This window comes from Mytilus californianus, unplaced genomic scaffold, assembly GCF_021869535.1.
Source record: "Mytilus californianus isolate M0D057914Y unplaced genomic scaffold, xbMytCali1.0.p SCAF_6, whole genome shotgun sequence".
Lineage (NCBI taxonomy): Eukaryota > Metazoa > Mollusca > Bivalvia > Mytilida > Mytilidae > Mytilus > Mytilus californianus.
In genome coordinates this window covers 40,680,012-40,703,909 of record NW_026262712.1, presented here as the reverse complement: position 1 = coordinate 40,703,909, position 23,898 = coordinate 40,680,012, and the positions used below count along the sequence as shown (strand labels likewise).

General features: G+C 31.7%; 2 protein-coding genes across 19 annotated transcripts in view; one reads left to right on the top strand and one right to left on the bottom strand.

The window, feature by feature from the left end:
* Positions 1 to 21,405, bottom strand: part of LOC127704476 (dopamine beta-hydroxylase-like) — a 63,909-nt gene extending 42,504 nt beyond the window's left edge. The window contains exon 1 of the mRNA XM_052208580.1: positions 21,221 to 21,405. The gene's annotated coding sequence lies outside the window, so the exon portion shown is untranslated. The remainder of the gene's footprint in view (positions 1 to 21,220) is intronic.
* LOC127704472 (titin homolog) overlaps positions 1 to 23,898 on the top strand; it is a 125,025-nt gene that overhangs the window by 64,336 nt on the left and 36,791 nt on the right. For 13 of the 18 annotated variants that reach the window (XM_052208562.1, XM_052208559.1, XM_052208560.1 and 10 more), the window contains 4 exons: positions 904 to 1,078; positions 15,728 to 16,819; positions 19,703 to 19,750; positions 21,750 to 21,810. In XM_052208562.1, coding sequence (XP_052064522.1) covers positions 917 to 1,078; positions 15,728 to 16,819; positions 19,703 to 19,750; positions 21,750 to 21,810 — 1,363 coding nt within the window. In that variant the 5' untranslated portion in view covers positions 904 to 916. Of the gene's footprint in view, positions 1 to 903; positions 1,079 to 4,193; positions 4,332 to 14,629; positions 14,747 to 15,727; positions 16,820 to 19,702; positions 19,751 to 21,749; positions 21,811 to 23,898 lie in introns of those variants that run through there. The other 5 variants (XM_052208568.1, XM_052208565.1, XM_052208571.1 and 2 more) reach the window with 5 other exon arrangements.

The following is a 23,898-nucleotide window of genomic DNA, read 5'->3' as shown; positions in this document are numbered from 1 at the left end:
ACTTCCCAGATGTTGGTGTGGAATCTTATTAATAATTAATTGAAGAAAAATAGGCCTTTTACAGCTTGTATATCTTCTCATAGATTTTAATATTTTGTGTGGATTAACAGTAGTATTTTGTGTGGATTAACAGCTTTAAGTGGATTAGGATTGTTCGATTCTTGTTAATTGGATTAATTGATTTGGTTTTATCCTTTAAAATTTGGTGGTCGGAAAATTAGTAAAGTTTAAGAGTTAAAGTTCATACAACTGCAGAAAATAAACATTTACTTAAGAAATCAAGATGTCAGCGGAAGAGTAAGTAACTAGTATTCTTATCAGGTAAAAAGGAGAGAGAAATAGAGAGTGAAAGAGAGAGAGAGAGAGAGAGAGAGAGAGAGAGAGAGAGAAAGAGAGCAAGAAAAACAGGCACATGGCAACATATAAAATGGGAGAGAGGGAGAGAGAGAGAGAGAGAGAGAGAAAGAGAGCAAGAAAAACAGGCACATGGCAACATATAAAATAGGCAGGTGCTGTGAAAATGGTCCAGCTGGAACACTATTTCAGGTGGACAGCAAAATAGTAAACAAGGTATTTTCTGGACTTGCAGGTCATCTTAAATTGCGATTTTTCTGGATGAAAGACATGTCATGTGGCACAACAGGTTGTACTGTAAAGATTTTGTCATTGTTTTACTGGTTGAGAATAGACGAAACATAACAAAATTTAAAAAAAAAATTTAATACAGAAGATGCACAGGAACGTGATTCTAGCCTTTCTCAGGCAAAGTCAACATTTTCCCCATCTATCCTAAAAAATGACAAACATTAGAACAGTGGCAATATTCTAATTTGCTTGTATCTAGAGAATATTGGTAATTAATTCTTTGTTTTCAGATTAAACAATTATGTTTTACCATTTCAGAGTAGAAGAAACCATGTCTCAGTTCGATGCTTTGTTGGATTTTAATGACACATCCTCGGGGGATGGGACAGTGAAGAAATCATCAGATTTTGATCCATTTGGACCAAGTCCAACGATGGATGTCAAAGGGAGTAGTGATGGTGATCTTTTGGGTGATTTTGGATTTTCTGGACAGGTAAATACATCAATGAATTGTCAGATTCTGATTTAGGCCATCTCAAGTGAAGCTAAGGCCTAAGAATATATATATCTGTTTACTACCTCGTGACTGACCCTAAGTTTGATCGTCAATGGTAAAAGATCTAAACAAATATTCAAGAAATAAGATTTTGTGTTGTTTGAGCAGACAAGGAATCCTATGATCTCTGTTTATTATTTTGTCCCAAATTTGTAATAAGATTGACAAAAAATAAAGTTGAATAGTTGTCAAAACCTTAGAAATTACAAGTGAACTATCATGCATTGCAGGGGCCTCGGTGGCCGAGTGGTCTAAGTAGTTACTACTGTAATCACTAGCCAGTCAACACTGAGGTTGTGAGTTCGAACCCCGCTCGTGCGGGTGTACTCGACTCCAATCTTAATTGACTAGGATTGTCAGTTTCCTATCGAAGGTCGTGGTTTTCTCCGGGCACTCCAGCTTCCTCCACCAATAAAAACTGGCCGCCACGAAATAGCCCAAAAGCGGTGCTTAAAAGTGGCGTTAAAACACCAAAAATCAAAAATCAAATCATGCATTGCATGCATCATTTACCAGATGTGTTGTGTAAATTAGGATTGGACTTGGGAGAAAACATGTAATTTTTGGGGGATTTTATCGATATGACAAAAAAAAAAAAATCCTGACTTCCTACCTAAATGTTCTTTATGGCTGGAGTCGGGAAACAGACATAAATTTTTTGGACTATTTGAACCAGTAGATTATATTGCCGACATTTTAGAGGCTGGCATTTGAAAGACCATGAAAAATTCTTGATGCCAAGTTTATGATAATCTTGACTCAAGCTCTACTGATGATGGATAATAATGAACTAACTTGTTGCATTTTTATTGATATTTGATTTCGTTGTTTTGCAAATGCCTGCATACTACAGCGTATTGAAAATTTGTCATTTGTTGAAATTCTAAATCCCTGGTTCACCTGTACCCACAAAAACCACCATATTTGTATCCAACGAATAATAATTAAACCACAGTATCCTGTTTTTAGCTAAACAAATTTCTTACAGACTAATGTGTTTTAACAAATCAGATAACGTCAAACATTCATTCTCAAGACTAAACAAATTTTTCGACAAGGACATGAAATTACAAGTAGAGGGCTTGTATTAAAAAATGCATGATACAGGCAATTGTATGCTGTAAATTCATGAATTAATGAGAACATTTGTTATTGTGAATCTTTGACATCTGACAAAATGTAAAATCTAATTATTAATAATGTGATTGCAAATATTTTATGAAAGAAAATCTCTATTGAAATTATGAATGCGAGTTTTGATTATTACGAACATAGTACTGTTGCATTTTTCGCCATAATAAAAACATCTCAATAATTTCTGAATTTACAGTATTTATTAGACCTCTTGAATTTGCTGTCTACTTTAGTGAAGTTTTGTACATACATTTTCTGTCTTATTGTTGACACTGCCCCATCTTATTATTTGGACAATAAAAAATCATAGCTAGTAAAAGAAGATATGACATTGTAGGTCAAATAGACAATTTTATGTCGGAAAATTTATTCAGTTTCAAGTGGTGTCTTTCCTCCCTTAAGAGGTATATATAAATCCATGTAGAAGATGTGATATTTACATACATAGATAATTGAACCACAGAAACATAAGAAGTTATCTTGTAATCAATTATTTACAACCTTTTATTGACTATGGCGAGAAGTTGATTTAAGATGTAAGAATTTACATGTTTAGCGATAAGGGTATTGTTACAATGTATTAAGCGTGTATGTGAAACATCTTTTTTGCAAAGATTGCAGATTTTTTTTTTATTTACCATTGTGAAATAAAAGATGTTGCAAATTATTTAACAATAATGAATGATTATACATACCAAAGGTACTCATCAGAGCTGTTTATAAAAACTAACAAGGGGACCAAGGATCGCAAATTGAATTTGAAACTTAATAATGGGTTTCAACAAAAAATATGTTTCATACCAGTTAAAATGTATCCAGGTCTCCACAAAATTGATTCTTTGGATGGCTACCTTATTTTTATAGTGCCTTCTTCATGTACCAAGCATGTTTTACTGGAACAGCCCTCATCAAAACTTTTCTTAATAGGTAATGGACTTTAGAACACATTTGTAGATAGAAGAAAAAATCATACATGGGTTCTAAGAATATATTTGAGAATGCTTAGAAGTTTGTAAAAGATTACCGGTAGGCAATCCATGTTGGTTGGAATTTGATCCTCTTTCCTCTTTCATGTAATAGTTCCAAGACGAGGGTTATACATTTTGCAAACTTTTCTTGCATTTAAAGTTAAAGATTTTAGATCTGTGACACTGATAGCTTGCATTTGGCTTTCCATTTTCTTGACAATAAGTTATGCTGCCTTATGTAAGTAAATATTTTTAGATAAGTAAAATCTGAGGTCCATTTTTGCTGAACTAGTACACATTTTTGTTTAGGGTGCGGGATTTTCTCGCTGTGTTGAAGACCAATTGGTGGCCTTGGGCTGTTTTCTGCACTTTGGTCAGGTTGTCTCTTTGACATGTTCCCCGTTTCCATTCTCAATTTTAAAATCCACTTAAATGCACAAAAAGAACAGACATTCAACAATTTAAAAAAAATTAAATAGCCATAAAAATATATATCACTTTGCATGTCTGTATGCTATTTTAAGAGATTGCGTAAAAAACAGAGGGTGGAACTATGGAATGCCTTTCAAACTTTTCTGCATTTAAATATTTTAGATATGACAAATCTTTAAAATCTGTCGTTGCTTGCATTTTTTCTTATGCTGCATTATGTAAGTAAATATTTTTAGATAATTATATAAGTAAACTCCACTTAAATGCACAAAAAGAACAGACATTCAACAATTTGAACAAAACAAATCGGCCATAAAAATAATATAATTGAAGAAACTAAACATCCATAAACTTTTACATTTAAATTTTTATGCAAGATTACTAAACGTTTAAATTCCTACACAAATTGTTCTTTAATTGTTAACTTTATACAATTATCTATTGATATTGATAAGTACGTTAGTTTAATAAATAGCGTTAAATGACAGTTTAACATAAACAAACGTCACACAGTAGACGGAAGGAAGTCCCCACTTGGGGCCTCATTTGTCCAAACCATCTCTGAGATTGTTGATAAGTAATACACAAGTAACTTTACAATTTCAAGTGAGGAAAAGTTAAAAAAAAAATCCAGGATCTTATCATCTGGCATATTTGTAAGTAAAAAAAGATTACCTTAGATAATAAGTTTATAAAAGTCTTTTAAAAAATGTTAATTAAATTGATACTATTGCATTTAATTGAAAAAGAAAGTGGAGACATAGGAATTTTAGTATATAGGTTGTAATACACATCTAATTATGTGTTCCTAAGGAAATAGAGTGTGAACTCTTATCTTTATTGTTGAAAAGGATGTAGAAAAAGAAAAATGTAAACAATGCATCTTCAGTTCTTGATTTTAGGTGGGGCTGGTATTTTAAAATATATCAGTTTAAATTTCACAAATTTTAAAGTATATAATTTAAAGTGTTGAGATTAAAAGACGTGTGTGTTCAGCAATATTAATTTAAGTGGTTTATTACTATTTTTGCAATGAAAGTGGGTGCTTTATAGACCTGTCCAGGGTTGGGACAGAAAAGTTGAAAGTCTTAGTAAAACTTTTTTACATTTTTTGCAGCAATTTATAATCCCATAGAATTTTAATTTGAATGTTTGAAGCTTTGATTCTTCTAAAATTCATGACTTGACATTGCCTTTTTTGTCATTTGGATAAAAGGAGGCGTGAGGGATAAGTCTACAAGTCGGCAACCCCAAGGACACAAAAAAGCAAAAGACATTTGCGGATTTGTTTGAGGCTTATAGGGAATGCAGGATTTTTCTTAACTTGCATGTATATGCAGTTTTTAAACTACGATTGATTTAGAATTTTATGATTTCTCTTGAATGTGTGAAAATTTGGGTTTTCCTAAAATTCAAGACTTCGGCTAAGTTGAAAAAACTTCTAATGAGGGTAACACACATTCATGAAGTCCAGGACTAGTTGAATAAAAAAGAATGAACAAAAAGAGCGAGTTTTCATCACTTTAATTCAGTATTTAAGTGTCATGTAAAGCCAAATAACTTTACATAAAGGTCTTATATCCTTGCTGTATGGAAGGGGGTATACTGGTTACTGTCTGACTGTCCATCTACAGTCATTCCTTCTCTTGAAATTTTTGTTGCATTTTTCTCAGGAACTGCAGACTAGAACTTTCTGAAATTTGGTATCAAGCTGTATGTGATTATGCTATGATGTATTTTCATATTCATCACTAATTAACTTCCTGTTAACCAAATACTTGTATATTCCTTCAGATAATGACCATATATATAAATTAATTTTGTCGCTTTTTCTCAGTAACTACAAGTAAGGGCTTTCTGAAATTTGGAATCAAGCATCATGTGAGAATGTTATACAGTGTTGTATTTTCATATCCATTGCTCATTAACTTCATTCTTACTGAATACTTAAAGGTGTGGTATCATTTGTGAGCTGTTGCTTAAGAGTTCAACTTGATATATTTTGGAAAAATTACCTCTGACTTCAGAATAAAAGTATCGCATCCTAATTGATCGGTAGTAGTCAAGTAACATTATATGGAATTTGTTTGCATATGAGTTCTGTAAATTCAGAAATTATTGTGCTTGATGAACAATTGACACAAATTAAACTTTTAAGATTTTAGGTTATCCTGCATACAAATAACACTCTCTGTATCAAAAGTTAAATTCAATTTTTTTGTGGTCATGTTTGAAATAATAAAAATATGGCACAACTTATGACTTCACATGTATTGTAGTTTAAAAAAAATTTTCTTGATATTTAGGTCCATTTAATATGGACAGTAACAAAGGATGATTGACACTTGACAGCAAAAAAGTTAAAACATTTATGACCTTCGTGTATATACTACATCAGTAAAAGAACAGAAAGAAATTTAACAGTTTGTACATACTGAAGGTTAACAGACCTAGACCTAGGTGATCAATATGTCAGGCATTTTGGGCAGGATAAAAAAAAACATGTCATGACTCTCCAAAAAGTAAAATAACAAAAAAATACAGAAATTCCAACGAAAGTTCAAATTGGAAAGTCCCTTATAAAATGGCAAAATCAAAAGCTCAAACACATCAAACGAATGGAAAACAACAGTCATATTTCTGACTTGGTACAGGCATTTCCTAAAGTAGAAAATGGAGGATTAAACCTGGTTTTATAGCTAGCTAAACTTCCCACTTGTATGACAGAGGTTTATAGTTCCATTATATCGACAAAATTGATAAAAAAACCAGTTGTGTGATCTGTAATTAACTGATTTGACAGTTTGACTGAGTAAGGGTTTGCATGGCGGCTGATACAAGCATTATGAGAGACACTTGTCCAATCTAAGTACCCGGTATCGCTACTTTACAATAGCAACCTTTTTGAATTTGATATCCCTTCTTTTTACTATGCTGACGAAATGTGTTTTCACTTTGTACTTTTCCAGTACATTAACAGATAAAATGTGTAAGGGAACACAAACATAATCTTGCAATGTAATCTGACTTTTAATGTAAAAATCTGAAGTTTGTTAGAAAATTATATGTAATGTTATACACCTTGTCAAATTTATTTCCATAACTGTTATAATTCTAAAATCAGTGTCCGGTTACATATAACAAAACCTGTTTTATTTTGTAAGTAAAAAGTCATGTGTGACAATTTTAATTTTTCATCTTTTTGACAGCAGGAGATTATTTAAGAGGATAAAAAAATTTACCAAGCTGAATACACATCCTGATAGAATTAAATACACATCCTTTTCAACTGAATATGGTTTAAATATTTTACATTTCACAAAACAGGACTTGTAAATATATTGTATAATAGAATGATTATGATCTGACATGAATTATCTCCCCTTCGATCTTAGACATCATACAGTGATTGTATTTGATGGTTTTATGATAATTAACTTGCCATGCTTGAGTGATTTCTGATAATGATCAATAATTTGTACTGTCTATTTAATCAGGGGACTGTTTGAGGAGAATTGTTTAAAAAAAAATGCAGATTAAAAATTTCAAAGGTCAAATGCACTTTAGCATGTTAAGTTAAAAGTAAGGAAAAAATACAAAGTTCACTTTTTTCAAAATTTGATAAAGTGGAATCCAGGAGGAAATAATAAAATAGTATATATATATGGTACAGTTGACAACTTATTATATATATGGTACAGTTGACAACTATCTCGTAATTTTTTTTTTATTTTATTAATTTGTTCTTTTTTTTATTAAACTTTTACTATGCTAAGATGACTAATTAACAGACAACAAAATGAGATGTTTGACATGTCTGTTTATGAGGACGATCTTATAAGATATAAATTTTTGGCATTGTTTAGACATGTAAGGTCACTCAATATCTGGCTTAGATGGCTTTTATTGGACTTTTATTAGACACAATTTTCACTGACGATTTGTTTGTCCAAAAAAGAAATATAATGTAAGAATTTCTAAAAACAAAATCTAAAAGATTGCATACAATGTATTTGGACCATGGCATGTGTGTTCAAAAATAGAAAAACAAAGGATATGGGGTATCCATCCATGACACAAAATCAGTAACATGCACAGCAAAAATACACACAAAGGAACAGTGCTTTTATTGCTGTTCTTCATCTCAGAGTCACAGTGAGGCCTTCAACACGGAGCAAAAAAAAAACTCTTACCTCACTGCAAGTTTAAGACAGCCCCTAGCACTGGCTTGAGTGGAATTCAAAAGCCTATATAAAACTGAATTCCAGAATATCTTTTCCAGATTGGGTTTACTTTAAATTTCTTATAGAATTTATGGGCAATGCTGTTTATTGGTGCGTTTTCAATGATACATTTGTACGTAAATTTTTGCCACCCCTCCTAATAATAATAATTGTAGACTGTATTTAAGTCATAAATTTTTTTGAAATGGTTTCCCCAGTAGAGCATCCTTTTGTTCGTAAATGAAAGTGCAAGCTTTCACTTGAAAAAAGCTAAATATTTTTAGAATGCATTCATTATTGCATAATGGTTACATCCTGCAGAGAGCCAAAACAACACTCTCAAAATCTACTTCAATTTTCTTTGTTGATTTCATTCTATGATAAGTAATTTTCAGCTGAATGTAAGATAACAAGGGTTTATTATTCTTGCGTATGTTTGGAACAAATTGATTTAGATGGTTTTCTATGTAAATAAAGGTGATAGTAATTTAATTTCCAATGATTCTCGATCAATCAATGTGTCACCTGTTTAGTTTAGCTAAAAGTTAGGTGACAGCATTCATTATTAAGTTCTCTCAGTTAAGGAGTTTTGAGGTTCTATGGTACATTTTAAATTCATAGATATTTAAGTATTTTTGTGTCATAATATTTTAGTTTGAAGCCATTATTTACAGTTTAACGAGAGTTTGAACCAAGAGCATCTTGTTAATTAATATTGTTGAAAGTTAATCAGTTATGATAGGACATAACAAATTTAATAGATTCTTGCTCATAAATTTGGAAATGGTTTCTTCAAGACTTAGAACTAGAGATGTGGGTTGGTAGAGAGGGTATTGGGGTTTGGTCAAATATCCGTTTTTTAGCTACAGTTATTATATTAAAGATATTTAGGTCAGTTTGTGTTATTGCACATTAAACCAATGACTTAATTTAACTTAAAAAAAACTAATTTGTAAGGAGTTAATTGAGAATAATCCAATATTCTAGATTAAATACTTGAAACTTTTCCTTAATTTATACGAAATATGTTTAACATTATGAGATGTAAAACATAAATCTGTCTACCTATTGGCAGTCTTCATGCTTGATGAGAGGCCCAGAAGCCCAGGCTTGTAAAATTCCTTTTGGGCTTGTAAAAATCATCTCTACAGGCCAACAGAATCTAACTAAAATTTTCAAAAAATTGAGCTTCTTGCCTGTAGATTTAAAAGTGTATGGTGAAGACTGTATTGGCCCAAAAGCTCTCAAGAAAAAATCTCAATATGTCTAACTATTTTGGGAAAAAGAGGGGGGGCCTATTCAAAAATAAGGAGATGTGGTATGATTGCCATTGAGACAACTATCCACCAAAAGTTCAAATGAAGTGGATGTAAGCAATTATAGGCAACTGTACAGCCTTCAACAATGATCAATTTAGCAACCATTAAGGTTGGTATGGTCAGGCACTTTAGTTGTCCTTATGTGTATGTACACTTTGACGAAAAAACCTTTGATTGGAAACAATGTCAGTATTGCAAAATGGACTATGAGAGAATAAAGTCTTTTTCTGATTTATTGAAGCAAGAACTTGGTATTTACGTACATCAATATCAATGGTTGAAATTATCAGTTTATTATTGTGATGGTGCTTATAATCTAATGTTCATCTACATGTATCCTGTATTTATAACCCTTTTTCCTGACTAGAGACGTATTAACCTTCAACTATTGGATAGACATGACCTTGAAAAGATCACTGACCTTTGCTAACTTAGAGATATTGGTATTTATATTACTTTAACTTAGCCCTAATGGTTACAAATATTTTAATTGAACTTTCTATGTTAAATTTGTCTTGAATAATTTAAATGGTTTGACATTTAGAAAAGTGGGCAAAACTGTGACATTCATAATTTTGCATATATCACAAATTATGTAAACAGAACCTATATTGGACCTGCAAATTTTATAACCAGTTAATGTAAAATTGAGAATGGAAATGGGGAATATGTCAAAAAGACAACAACCCAACCAAAGAGCAGACAACAGCCGAAGGCCACCAATGGGTCTTCAACGCAGCAAGAAAATCCCGCACCCGGAGGTGGTCCTCAGCTGGCACCTAAATAAAATTGTGGAAAGTTCAGTGAAAATGAACGTCACACTAAACTCCAAAACATATAAATGAACTAAAATTAAAAAACATACAAGACTTACAAAGGCCAGAGTTTCATGTTGCATATTTTCTTCAGACATATCATCTTAAAACAGATGTATTGAACATTCTTAAGTATGTATGGGCAGATTTATTTGCAAATTAGATTGATGGAGAAAATCATGTATTTTATAGCTTAACATCAATCATTAGGATGAAACAGCATTTAAGACTGGATTTAGTTGATAGTTTATGCATTTTTGTAGTTATATGAATATGTAAGATTCGTGTGCCAATTTCTTATTTTGTTGTAGAATTTTGTATTCTGTAAGTCTTTTCTTTCATGTTAATACTTCACATACGATAGTACAGGGGAATTCTGTTTTTATGCCCCACCTAGGGGCATTATGTTTTTCAGTCTGTGCATCCGTTCGTCCGTCTGTCCGTTTGTCCGTCTGTCCCGCTTCAGGTTAAAGTTTTCGGTCAAGGAAGTTTTTGATGAAGTTTAAGTCCAATCAACTTGAAACTTAGTACACATGTTCCCTATGATATGATCTTTCTAATTTTAATGCCAAATTAGAGGTTGACCCCAATTTCACGGTCCACTGAACATAGAAAATGATAGTGCGAGTGAGGCATCCGTGTACTATGGACACATTCTTGTTCCAGGCTGTCTCTCTCTGTATGTCCCTTAGTCCATTTGTCCCATATCAGGTTTAATTTTTAGTTTAAACTAGTCTAATCTGGTTCCATCAACTTGAAACTTAGTACACATTTTCATTTTGATGTGAAGGTCTTGAAGTATGTGCCTTTGGTTTTTTACCCAGATTGCCTGCTTTACTGAATATATAAATGTGATAGTGTGAGCAGGTCATGATGTCATATCTAGACAAATGTTCATGTTTTACATAGTAAAGATTTATAATTGTCTGCCAAGTTTTAGAACTTTCACTGTAGAGCAATAGTTACTCTGACTCAATCACAATTTAAGCAGCAATCAATGCAACTGACAAGAAAACAAAATATAACAATTAATCATTTGAAGCATGTTTCAGTATTAGTGGCACTTAACCCAAAAATATTTTTTCATGGAAATCAGCTGAAAGGCTTATCCTTATTTTCTAGAGTAGACATTGTTTCATTGTTACATACAAGAAGTATTTTATCAGTAAAATGTACTTCAATCTACATGCAATATATACATTTAGTACAATATAAAACATGTACAATACAAATTCAGTATTGTATTTAGCTCACAAGTACTACTTGACTGGATTAATGTTGAATTGTAAGAGGAAATCTTCAAGTAGTCAAACCTAACCGGAAACCAGTTGTTCACAATTGCCAAAAAATAACCTTGGTGAATCATTGTGTTGTACATAGAAAAGAGTAAGTCATTGTAGACTTAATCTATTAGTAGTTTGAAGGATTGTGCGATATTTTTGTGTAGTAATTTGTGATTATACTTGACGATCGATGAGATATTTTGGTATTGTAGTGCATACCTTGAGTGCATTTCTGTGCAATTTTTTGTTTCTGTCTAATTTATGATGTGCAGGTGCACTTTTGAAAATTGAATTATACAGTGCAAGTCCTTTAGAGGGGTTACTAGTTAGTGAATAGCATCACAAAGTGCAAATGTTACTGACTTGAGTCAACTTGAGACTTTTGGCTACCTCCTGTAAATTTTTGAAACTGTACCAATATGAAAAAAGTGCTACTTCTTTTAAGTGAAGCTTGGCAGAATTTTTCAGTTGCACTGAAGTTACAGTAAAATTTTCTACAAATATTGACTGAGGCCACGGCTAAGGATTTTAGGACTCTAAAAGTCACATATTTACATTTATATTATAAGTGTGCTCTGTTTGCAATTTATTGATCCCTTTTCAAAATTATATTATTTTTTTTTATGTTGATATAACTTACACTTTTAAAGCCCATAATATTTTGATAAACCTCTAAAAAAACCCTGAATTAAGCTCTCCAAAAAAGGACTCTGTCAGAAAAGTAAGATTTTTAGATATGAAAGGAACATTATCAAAAACATAAGTTTAAAGTCAAGCCTTAAATGAATCTTTGTCTACCATGTCTACATTATCCAAGAGTCCAAACATACTGATAACTTCAGAATTATATTATCTTCAGGTGTAGCAAAACTTATATATTTTGAACAATAGGCTTACAATGGACTATATTCCGTAAAAAAGCTAAAACCTGTTAAAATATCTTACTGATGGAATTCTATATCCTCTAGCAAATTTTATTTAATAGTTCTGACCCAATTCTGGTCAAGCAGTTTATGTGCTATTAGCAGTTTCTTGTAACACAGATATTTTTAATTTTTCAATACATACTGCAATATTTGGTTTACATTTAAAGCAAAACTTGTGAGTTGCAGTTAAACAGTGAGACAAATAAAGTTCAATTAGCAAAAGGTATTAATTTCTGTTTTAAAGACTATTCTATATATATTTTTGTGCCTAACGTAATGAAAAAAAAATAGTGTTAGGTTAGAAATGTTTACAGACAAAACACCTGGGATAATCATTTTTAATTAATGGGAAATTATTCACACAGGTGTGTTTCATGTTTAGCCAATACCTGTAATTAAGGTGGGATAAAAGAAAGATTTTATAGAATCAGAAACCATGAAAAAGTAATTTGCTGACATATACATTTACACTAGTTGGAGACAACTCTCCAACAGACTATTAAACCATTTGATTGTTTCAAAAAATCTTAAAACCAGCATCAGCACAACATCATATATATTGGAATCTTATTATTGTAGCAGTCAAATTTGTTCAAATATAAAAATAAGAAGATGTGGTATGATTGCCAATGAGACAACTCTCCACAAGAGACCAAATGACATAGAAATTAACAATTACAGGTCACAAATAGTCTTCAGTATTATAAGTGGTACTAGTTTTAAGTTTAGAATCCTGTATTACATGTAATATCTTTTTCTTGTCCTTCAGTTTCAAAGTCAAGGAATTGTATATATATATAGTAATTAGCTTATGAGATCTTTAATAATAAAATCATGCCTATATTTATGCACTAACTTTGAGAGTATTATGTATTAGGTAACTATTTTTCAAGGATTTCATAGTTTAATAACATAATTAACCAAAGAAGTTGGTAAAAGTCAATGTCAAGGCGGTCTGTCTGTATGAGAATCAAATCACTCAATATGATTTGGTTCAAGATTTTGAATGTTCAAGTATCTTAAAGTGGTATGTACTTAAAAGGTGCATGATTTGACTAAGTGTTTTAAAAATCTCACAAAAATGCTGAGAATTTTGTAAATTTATACATCTTAGAGATTAGAAAATTCATACATGACTACAATGATACTCACAGCTGCATGTATTCAAACGATATGTCAAATCTTGAATTTTATACAAAAATGTTACCTTTTGGTTACCCTTAACATTGTGTAGGTAAAAAATAAAATATCATACTTCGAATTAGTGTCATAAATAGGTACATATAAAATGAGTATTACCGATTCTTATGACATGATTTGTTGACAATATTAAGATATTATTAATAACAAATTAATGATCATATTTTATAGCTTTAGGTGTGACCACTCTGACAAGCTATGTTTACTGTTAATGTCCAATTACTATGATGGAAAAGGTGACAATTTTGTCTCGACTAACGTTACTAATGTTCTGACCTCTGTTGAGGGCAAAGGAACAGTCCAAAAGACAAACTGATACCTTACTGTATATATATATGTCTTTTATTATTAGTCCAAAAACATTGATGGGTTCAAAGTTTTTTCCAAGGATCTTGGACTTGCTCAAATTTCTCAAATCAGCAGTACTGAACTTTGTTACATGTAAAGGACTCACTATGACTTTTGAGACCAAGAACAGCATTAAAAACACTCTTTCTTAACTTTTGGTTTTGTTATAAGTGGGACATTAGGATAATTGATAATTTGAAAACATATGACATCATAAGGACCATCAAGCATTACTTTTGTCAATCTAACAAGTGTCTATTAGAAGATGGTTCTGGTGAGGGAAAATTCGGTTTGAACTTGTAAGAGGAATTGAAGAAGTTTGTCACAAATGTTTTGAAACAGACTGACATTATTTGAAGAAGAAAAAAAGACATGATCTTTTTTCCAATTTCAGGAATAGTCTTCACTAATATCAGGAAGCTTATATATACCTAGCTGCCATCATTTCCAAGATTTTCTGAAATTGGTGAAGAAAAAATTATCTTTGTTCTTTTTTCTTTTTTTTTTTTTGAAAAAATTAATTAAGAACATAATATGAAAAAAATTAGAAATCTTAAATATTAACCAACTTTCTATAGGGGACATAATCTTACCAATAGAAAAAACTTATTTTTTAGGCCATATAGCATTGCTGAGACAAAAACTAGATATACCGGGGCTACCAATCCCTGTTGGACTCAATTCCATGAAAATATCAATCTATAATAATAATAAAATGTAACCCCTCCTCTTTCTTAATTAACCCTTCCATTGTTTATCTTAGTCAATTCTTCCAATACACCACACATAATGCATGTAGAGGTAAACCACACTTAGACAGAAGATGCATGACTAATAGAAAGGTTATATTCTCTTTGCATTCCTTAAATAATTGTATGTTTACAATAGCTCACTTTTAACAGTTTAAAGAATTTCATTCAACAAGTAAGGAAGGTGTAAAAAATGGCTGAAATCATGGTATGTTCGTTTTCATTTACTTATCGATTTTTTTCTAAGATTTGTTTCAGAGATTGCTCCGAAATTTAATTATGTAGACATTTTTGTGTCCTTGTCTTGTGATGGATTAGAAATAGGAAGATGACACATATCTCTTCCAATAATAGATAGTTATTATCGAATGTTCTCTGCATAGTAGGTTGTTGTTTTGGGCTGACAAAAATCCTTTTATTGAATGAAATAGATTACAGTTGATAGTTGATACTGTTAGATTTGAGTAAGTCCATCTATATCCTAATTTGTCAACACAGATCTCTAATATATCACAGTTATTGTATTGCCTATTGGTAGGAATATGAGATTGTCATTACATTTCAATGTTGTTTTTTACATTTCTGAGTAAACAATTGTTTGCTAGGTATTATAATATATTAAATATATATAGTCCTTAAAAATTTATATTAATGAGAATTTCATTTATCACGTAAGAAAAGTGTAATAAAATGGCACAAATTATGGTATGTCGTTTTCTTAAAGATTTTCAGATTGATGAAGAATTATTTTCTAAACTTATCTCTTTTAATGGCTATATTTAAGGTTATGCTGGGAAAATCAAGAGTTGCTCAAAATTCAAGGCTGCCCCCTCGGGCTAAATATTCAAGGATGGAGGAGCACCACCCTTAAATAGACTGGTTATCCCTGGGAGATGCTAAATGTTTCATGTCATGCAACCATGATGTCAGACTTTAAAGGGGCATAATCTGCCAAATTCATGTCCACTTACTTGACTAAAACCTCTATTTTGTTTTATTACATTCTTAACTGTATTTTAGAATTTCAGAATTCTCACAGAAAAACCAAAAAACAATGTGTGAAAACTGTAAAAAGTGTCAACATTTTGTGCAGGCTTTGAATACTTTTTTATTTTTGCTGTTTTTCAATTGTATTGTATCAAAATACAATTTCATTTAGAATTCATCCTCGTTATTTTTCTATTTGCAGGCTTCTGTAACAACAAACGGTAACGGTCAGAGTGTGAACCCATTATATGAACTTTCAATGGACCAAGGTTTCTCTGCTTCAGAATCAAATAATTTAATCATGTCGGAGGAAATTGAAGTTTCACAAAAATCCACAAAATCTTCAAATCCACTTTACGATTTTGAAAATAATGACTCTGCTGAGCCATCTGCTAATCCATTATATGACTTGTCTGCCGGTGAAACTAATGGACATGATGTGGATTTACTTGGAACTGGAATTTCTGTTGTGACTGATGATTCTGGTGTTACCATGGAAACTGAGACATCAAATGAAGGAGATAATTTATTGTTGAATACAGGAGATAGTTTAAAGTTCGAAGTTCGACGAGATGAAAGTCATGAAAGCATGAATGGAATAAGTGATGAAGATAGTGAATTAGTTGAAAAATTAAACGAAGCTGAAAAACGGGAATTATTACAAAATCAAACTGAAAGTCTGGCACAAGGATCGGATGTCATACGTGAACAAACTGAGATCACATTTGATGATCAACCAGGAATTCTAATTACGCAGGAAGAGGACCAATTGATAAAAACCGGGGAAGATCTAGTTGAAGTTGGGGACCAGTTGGTAGAAACCAATGAAGATCTAGTTGAAGTTAGGGACCAAAATGAACCAGAAGTTATTGAAGATGTGCAAAATGACCAATATATTACAGAGGAAACAGAAGAAGTTGTAGAAATCACTCGACAGGAAGTGGTAGTGGACACACAGACAGAACCAGAAGTGCCACAATATAATGAGGAGTTTATAGAAACTGCTGAACAAGAGGAAGATCTAAATCAGAATAATCAACCTGACACAGTTGAGGTCGTGCCTGACACAGTTGAGGTCGTGCCTGACACAGAGGAAGTCGTACCTGACACAGTTGAGGTTGTGCCTGACACAGTTGAGGACGTACCTGACACAGATGAGGTTGTACCTGACACAGTCGAGGTAGTCACACAGGAAGAAGAATTACAAGAACAGGAAGTAGAATTACAAGAACAGGAAGTAATTCCCACCGAGGAATTCAGAAGTAGGAGTAGCAGCAATTCATCAGAGGAACAGGTAATACTCTGAATTTAAAAACATAGGGAAGATCGTGTAAATCATCTGAATATCGATTGATGAGTGTAAAATTATAACTACAATGTCCATAATTGATGAACCAATGTCATCATTTTACAGCTACAAACTCCAACTCCCTCAGGCAAAGCTGACCTAAGATGAATTTGACAATTTTCTTTATGGCCCTTTTGGTCATCTAGTTAGTAAACTTTCTATGTATTTACACATCCCTGGCTTTCAAATGATTAGGAGGGGTCTCCTGGTCAAGTGGTCTAAGTAGTCAAACTACTGTATTACTAGCCTGTCAACACTGAGGTTGTGAGTTAGAAACATGCATGTGGTAGGTGCGCTCTACTCCAATTGACTAGGATTGTCAGTTTTCCTATTGAAGGTATTGGTTCTCTTTGGGCGCTCTGGCTTCCTCCGCCAATAAAAAAAACTAATCACCACCAAATAGCACAATAGTGCTGAAAGTGGTGTTTAACACCAATCAATCAATCAATCAATCAAATGTTTGGGTTTGAGTATCCCTGATGAAGCTAAATCCAGAAAAACTCTTCGGATGCACAAAATTTTGTATTAAAAGATTTTTTGTTCATTTACAACAGGCAAAACATCTGTAGTATAAAAATGAATAAATTTGGTATGATTGCCAATGAGACAATTATCCAGATACCAAAAGAACAATGATGTGAACAATTAGTCCATTTTAGACACAGGAAAACTGTTCATTCATATTCAATTTGATAGGTTTGATTGGTGAAATTGCAATGCCAATTGTGTTTATATGCTAATTTTAATCCAGAATCAAATACCATATTTAGGTTTTGAAATGCTTATATTGTTTACTTAGGTCAAGTATAAAACAGTTGTGTGTTACTTCATGCCAGCGTGATTACCTTTAGTTCTTGGTGCTGACCTGGGCTAAACATTTATTGCAAGTCTTGAAAAGCACTGTAAAACTTTAAAAAATTTCTTGTCTATATTTGTCTAAGCACAAGTTGTGTTACATTCTTGCATAAATACTGGTGAATATTATCCATCCTAGTTACATATTTCACTCCAAATCTCAGGCAAAAAAATAAAAATTATTACATAACCTGCTGAAAAAAATATGATTGGTTATAAATGAAGTTTAATTTGATCAGCAAATCAGGATACATCCTTATCATGTTCTCAAATCATCTGCACTTGATGTGTTCACATAGGAACTGATATAGGAAGAAAGCTATAATTCAGAATTTATGTTTCAATTCAAATATTGATTTGAAATTAAAGATTATATCAAATACATTAAAATTACTAATAAAGTTACAAATTTTCCCTCCATCTATATATATAGAATCTAGTTCTATAAATGTCAACAACTTATTATGTGAATTTCATTAGTACAGTCCAAATTTCTGCTGTCATGAATTGTTTTTGTTAAAAAAAATCACTCTTTTAAATAAGAAATTAAAAGAAAAACATTTTTTTTACACAGACATTTATAATTCATTTTCTAAGGAAGATTTTTTCTCCTGAAGTCATATTTAATGGATAAATTTACATACAGTATAATATTACTACATAGTAATTCTTCAGGGTTTGAAATTAGCATGGGCCCACTCGCCAATCGCTCCTAAAATTTGGTGTGGGCTACTAAAATTTCTGTTTTTCTTGTATAGAACATATATTTGCTACCAAAATTTAAGCTGTGAGCTACTATGCCAAAATTTAAACTTCCTGCTTCTTGAAATCAAATATATCTTTTTCATGTAAAAGTTGAGAAAAAACTGCTTTCTAAATGAGGGAACACAAAGTACCCCAAAAAAATCAAACCCTAATATCATTCATGAGCATTTCATGATCAGTCAAAAGTAAGCCATGTTGCTAGTTTGAGGGAGAGAACTCTAACTGACTTGTGTAACTTGTGAAATGTAAATGGTATTTTGTAAGTCAAAAGACCTTGTAATTAATTGGAGGAGTTTGTCAATATGTCTTGTTTTCTTGTTATACAGATTTTATGACAGAAATGACATAAAAAGTTATTGTAGTGGTATATAATTACACCCTTTCCAAATAAAAATCTTTTTATTTGTTATATGACCTTAAGTTATGACCTTCAGGAAGAGGTGAAATAAGGGGGAATTCATCTGAATAATTCTGATATTTACTTTTAAATACAAATTCTTTTTAAAATTGCAGAAATGATGACATTAAAATGTTGATGAAAGAAATTAATTTTAATTAGCAAATTTAATATAAGTTAAGTATTTATAAGTTAAAATATGCACAAGTTTAGAACCAATATAAATAGTCATGAAATATGAAGATATTTAAATACTAAAAATCTTATTACAGTAATTGAATGCTTTATTTTTGATGGTGCATTTTCAAAAATAAGTCATTCTGTTCAACTATTAGAAATAGAGATTGGAATATATGCTGAATTGGCTTAACATTTTCATTGTGGTAGATATGTTGCATTAAAAAAAAGTAACTTTGAGGGAAATATAATGTTCATACATGTACATTGGCTGAGATGAGCTCTTATTTTAAAGACAGCTCTATACAATGTAAGAAGAAAATAGCATTTCGGGTCGGAATCCATGGTAGACTGTTCTTGATTTAAACTTAGTCAATCTCCTCCTCCCCATGGAAGGCACATTTTAATCATTTCTTTGAGCATAGATCTTTGTTTTAAAGATCATTTATACATTGTAACTATGAAGTTGCATTATTAAAATCATTTATGTTTTTCTCTAATGGAGTTTCATTATACTTTCCTTCTGTAACCAAATGTCTAAATAAAATATTTCTGACTTAGGGTTCGATTAATGGCAATTTAAAAAGTTAAAAAAAAATTGTTTTATTGGATTTTAATTTTCTACATGTATTTAGGTTACATATAAATCTACAAGTTTTATATCCCTGAGCGTAACACCAGTTGTAAGTACACACGTGTATTACATATGACTTTAACTTTTGTGTACATAATAACGTATTTATAACTTAACATATGTATACATAATACATATAATTTATTATCTAATATCTAAAACAATTAATTACATGTATTTTACAACCACATTGAATTGTGCCTTTATTATAATAGAGGCAAAAGATACCAGATGGATATATTAGAAACTTTTTGTAAGTTTAAGAGAAATTTGAATTAAGTTGCAACATTTGCAGTATTTGATTACAATTTCAAAATGATTTATATTAACATATTCAGATTATTTTATGAATATGCAATATAAAAATAAGGAGATGTGATATGATTGCCAATGAAACAACTATCCATAGACCAAACAACAAAGATCATGCGAACATTTACAGGTCATCATAAGGTCTTTAACAATGAGCAAAAGCCATATAGTCTACTACTAAAAGGCCTAAATATGACAAAATGTTAAACAAAATATTTTTCCGACAATTAACAAATGTTTTTTTAATTTTGAACAGTCACAACTCAACAATACTAAACATGAAGAAAATTAATAACCATGCATGCATATTTAAATAAATTTATACAATGCAAGCTATCTTTCTTTTCAATTTAATTTTTGAAAAACAATTTGTTATTTTATTAAAATAAGTAACCAGAGTAAAACTAAATGATTAGAGTTATCCCTCTTTGAAAATTGACAAATTTGACAATTGGTACATTTTTCTAATATTAATCATTTATCAAATATAATATTAACGACTTTGTACTAATGCTAATTTATCATAGTCAATTATATATTATCAGTAAAATACAGTCTGATGTACAGAAATATGCAACCTGTTCCAAGTTGTTAAATTTGTATCGTTCATTGATACCTATCGAAAGTTATTATCAGGAGAAAGTGATACCCTCTTTTTCAATTATCATCAAACAACCTAACAGTCGCTGATATTCTGATGCAGATTCAATGCAAATACCCTAGCAACAGGAATTTTTTGATAATTACAAACTTTTAGAGGCACAATAAAGGGTTTCAAAGACATTTTTGTCTGTACAACAACCATGACAATTTTTATTTAAAAATAAGTTTTTAATTGAAAGCAAATGGACGCATCTTTAACGGAATGATGATAAGTTAGATATTTTTCTGTCAACATATTCCAACTTTGCAAATGCTTTCAATGCATATAACACTTCTGCCCATGCCTGGCTTAAGTTCATAATGAATATAATATATGAAATTCAAAATTTTGAAAGGTATTCTCTCTCTGAGAAATCATGCTTATGACTTTACTAAACCACATGAAAGCAGTCTGTGATAATACTGAAATTAATTCCATTTATTTCGCATGTTGAGTATAATTAATTAGGAAAAAGATTTTAATATATTTTAGTATCTAAATATATCTAGTAGAGAATTGATTGATAAGCATTATATCAAACATTGTGCAAAAACATATACCTACCTTTGAAATATCTGCCACATTTCGTGCTTAATTTTCATGTGCGTAGAACAAGATTGCTCATTCCTGGCAGTGCCCCCATTGTTGACTGCTTGCAGTGTGCATTTGCAAGATACATAACAATGTTTGCTGATTAGTAACACACCTAAGCAATAATTATTTTTTCGTTTCCTTGTGTCCTCTTGCTACTGCTGTCATCTGAGATTGGATTAATTGGTATAAAATGGCTTCCCTTAGGACTAAAACTCCTGGAAAATTGACAGCGTCCTCTAAATTCCAAGTCTCTACCACTACAAGTGAAGCAAAAACAGAAAAAGTTCAAACAAATGTTGGGAAAGTTGACAAAGGTCAACTTTCTACTGGGAAGTCAGTTCAAACAAAAACAGGAAGTGCTCAGGCTCAAACTCAAAGTGTTAAAACCGAAAAAATGGATCCCAAATTAGGGAAAACATCCACGGAAAGTAAAACCGTTACAAAAGTTGAATCTAGTGATAAAAAAGGTGGAAAATCAAATGTGTCTTCTAAATTTCAGAAGGAAACTACAACCACCTCTAAAACTACCACAGTCACAGAGAAGACAAAGGTCGCACAAGGTAAGATTGAGATTAGGCATAATAGTAATACAGTACAGATCAGGAGGGAAGGGGAAAAGGTTGGGGGGGGGGGGGAGATTTTGTCATTTCCACCTGTTTATAATGGGGGGAGGGGACACTGAGTGGGCAAAACTACAAGATGGTCCCACTGTGCCAATTTGAATTTGGACATGTTATTTCTTATCAAAAGAGTTGAATACACTAATTACTATACTATGGAAGAATGATTTAAGCTTTTGAATTCAGTATTTATCAAAACTTCTATGGATCAATTTGAGTTGGCAGGGTGGGCTGAACATGGTAGGTAGATCAGGGGGAAGGGATTCACTTAGATCTTTTTCTGGTAAGGGTGAGCAACTGAGACATCCAGTACCCCCATCCTTTTCATATATATTTTAGATAACAAAAATACATACCCAATCATATATTTTTAGACAATAAAATATACCTATAGCTATCATCATGATCATGATTACGCTATTTCATGGAGAGGTAATAGTTTTGACAATTATCGCATGCATTATCGACAGTGTTTTAAATTGCATCTGTGAAAAAATGGATTTTGGGGGGATTTGTGAATCTTTAGCCAGTTATTTCTTGTATGAAATCTGTATGATACCAGAAAAAACTGGTTGAATATTTTTGTTGTTATGCATCACTCTAAAGCACCATTGTTTTCTTCTCCCCCACACTTATGTAGACAATTGCTGATAAGATAATTATCTTATGTCTTATCTAATTTATTTCTTTTCTGTAAATTGGTGAAATTATGACTTCTTTGTTATAAAAGTACAATTTTATTCTTGGATGCATGATTTGATTATTAGTTGTTATTGGCTTTGAACTAGCTTTTGGCAACTGTGAGAACACTAAGGTCAGTACTTTTGTGTCTTAAGGCTTTTTATTGTTGGTTGTTTTTTTGTGCATTTTGTTGATCTGACAAGTCAAAGCCTCTTTCAACTAATTTTGATTGCTTGTTCTTATATTGTGCTGTAATACCAATGTCCTAGTTTGGGGGAGGGTTGAGCACCCGCAAATATGTTTAATCCCGCCACATTCTGTATGTGCCTGTCTCAAGAATGGAGCCTTTAATTCAGGTTGTTGTTTGTTGCTGTAATATTTGGTTTAATGTTTTTTTCCATAGGTAAATCAGGCTGTTTTCTGTTAACTTTTTGGGTTGCTGTCTCATCAGAAATCACATGTACTTTACATCTTATTTTAGCCTTTTGAAGAAACACCTTTGTACATGTTGTACATGCATCGGAGATGAGTGTATTGTAATGAATACTGTATTCAACAAATAACTTGATAGATAGACTTCACTTTTGTCTGTGAGATTGTATCTATTCTTAGCTAACAGACATTAATTAATGGAATGTTCATATTTCTAGAAATTGCTTACACTATACCGAAAAACAAGTGTGTGATTAGTTCACTATTTGTCTAATGGCCTTGTACTGCTTCTGTTATTGAAATGTTGTTTACTGAAATTATAGTATGAATGTTACCTTTTCCCTAAATGGCGTTTTGAAAAAGCTTTGGTTTTATAAATAAACATGCAATTTTGCAAATTTCTTGAAATAGCATTAAAATGATTAGAAAGAGATTTGGGGTATACATCAAGGAAAAAGCAACACAACACAACCACCTAAAAAAACTAATCTAGAGATCAAAACCCATTCTTTATTTGAAATCAAGATGAACAGGGGCGGTTCCAGCCATTTATAAAAGGGGGGGGTTTCCTAACCCAGGATAAGGGGGGGTTCCAACTATATGTCCCCATTCAAATGCATTGATTGTCGAAAAAAGGGGGGGTTTCAACCCCCCCCCCCCCCCCACTGATGAATGAAATTGGACAGAAGTCATAAAAAGATCTACCTTCAACACTGAATTCTCAAAATAAAAAAAACATTAAAGATATTAGTCATAAGACAACAAATTAAAAGACATGACTTTGCACAGCTAGACACATTAACATGTGATGGGTCATTACTGGATAAAACTTGTATCCAGGGAATAATGCATATTTATGGATAGTCACACCAAGAATTAAATTGGCATAGGCTCAACAGCTAGGAGTGGTAAAAG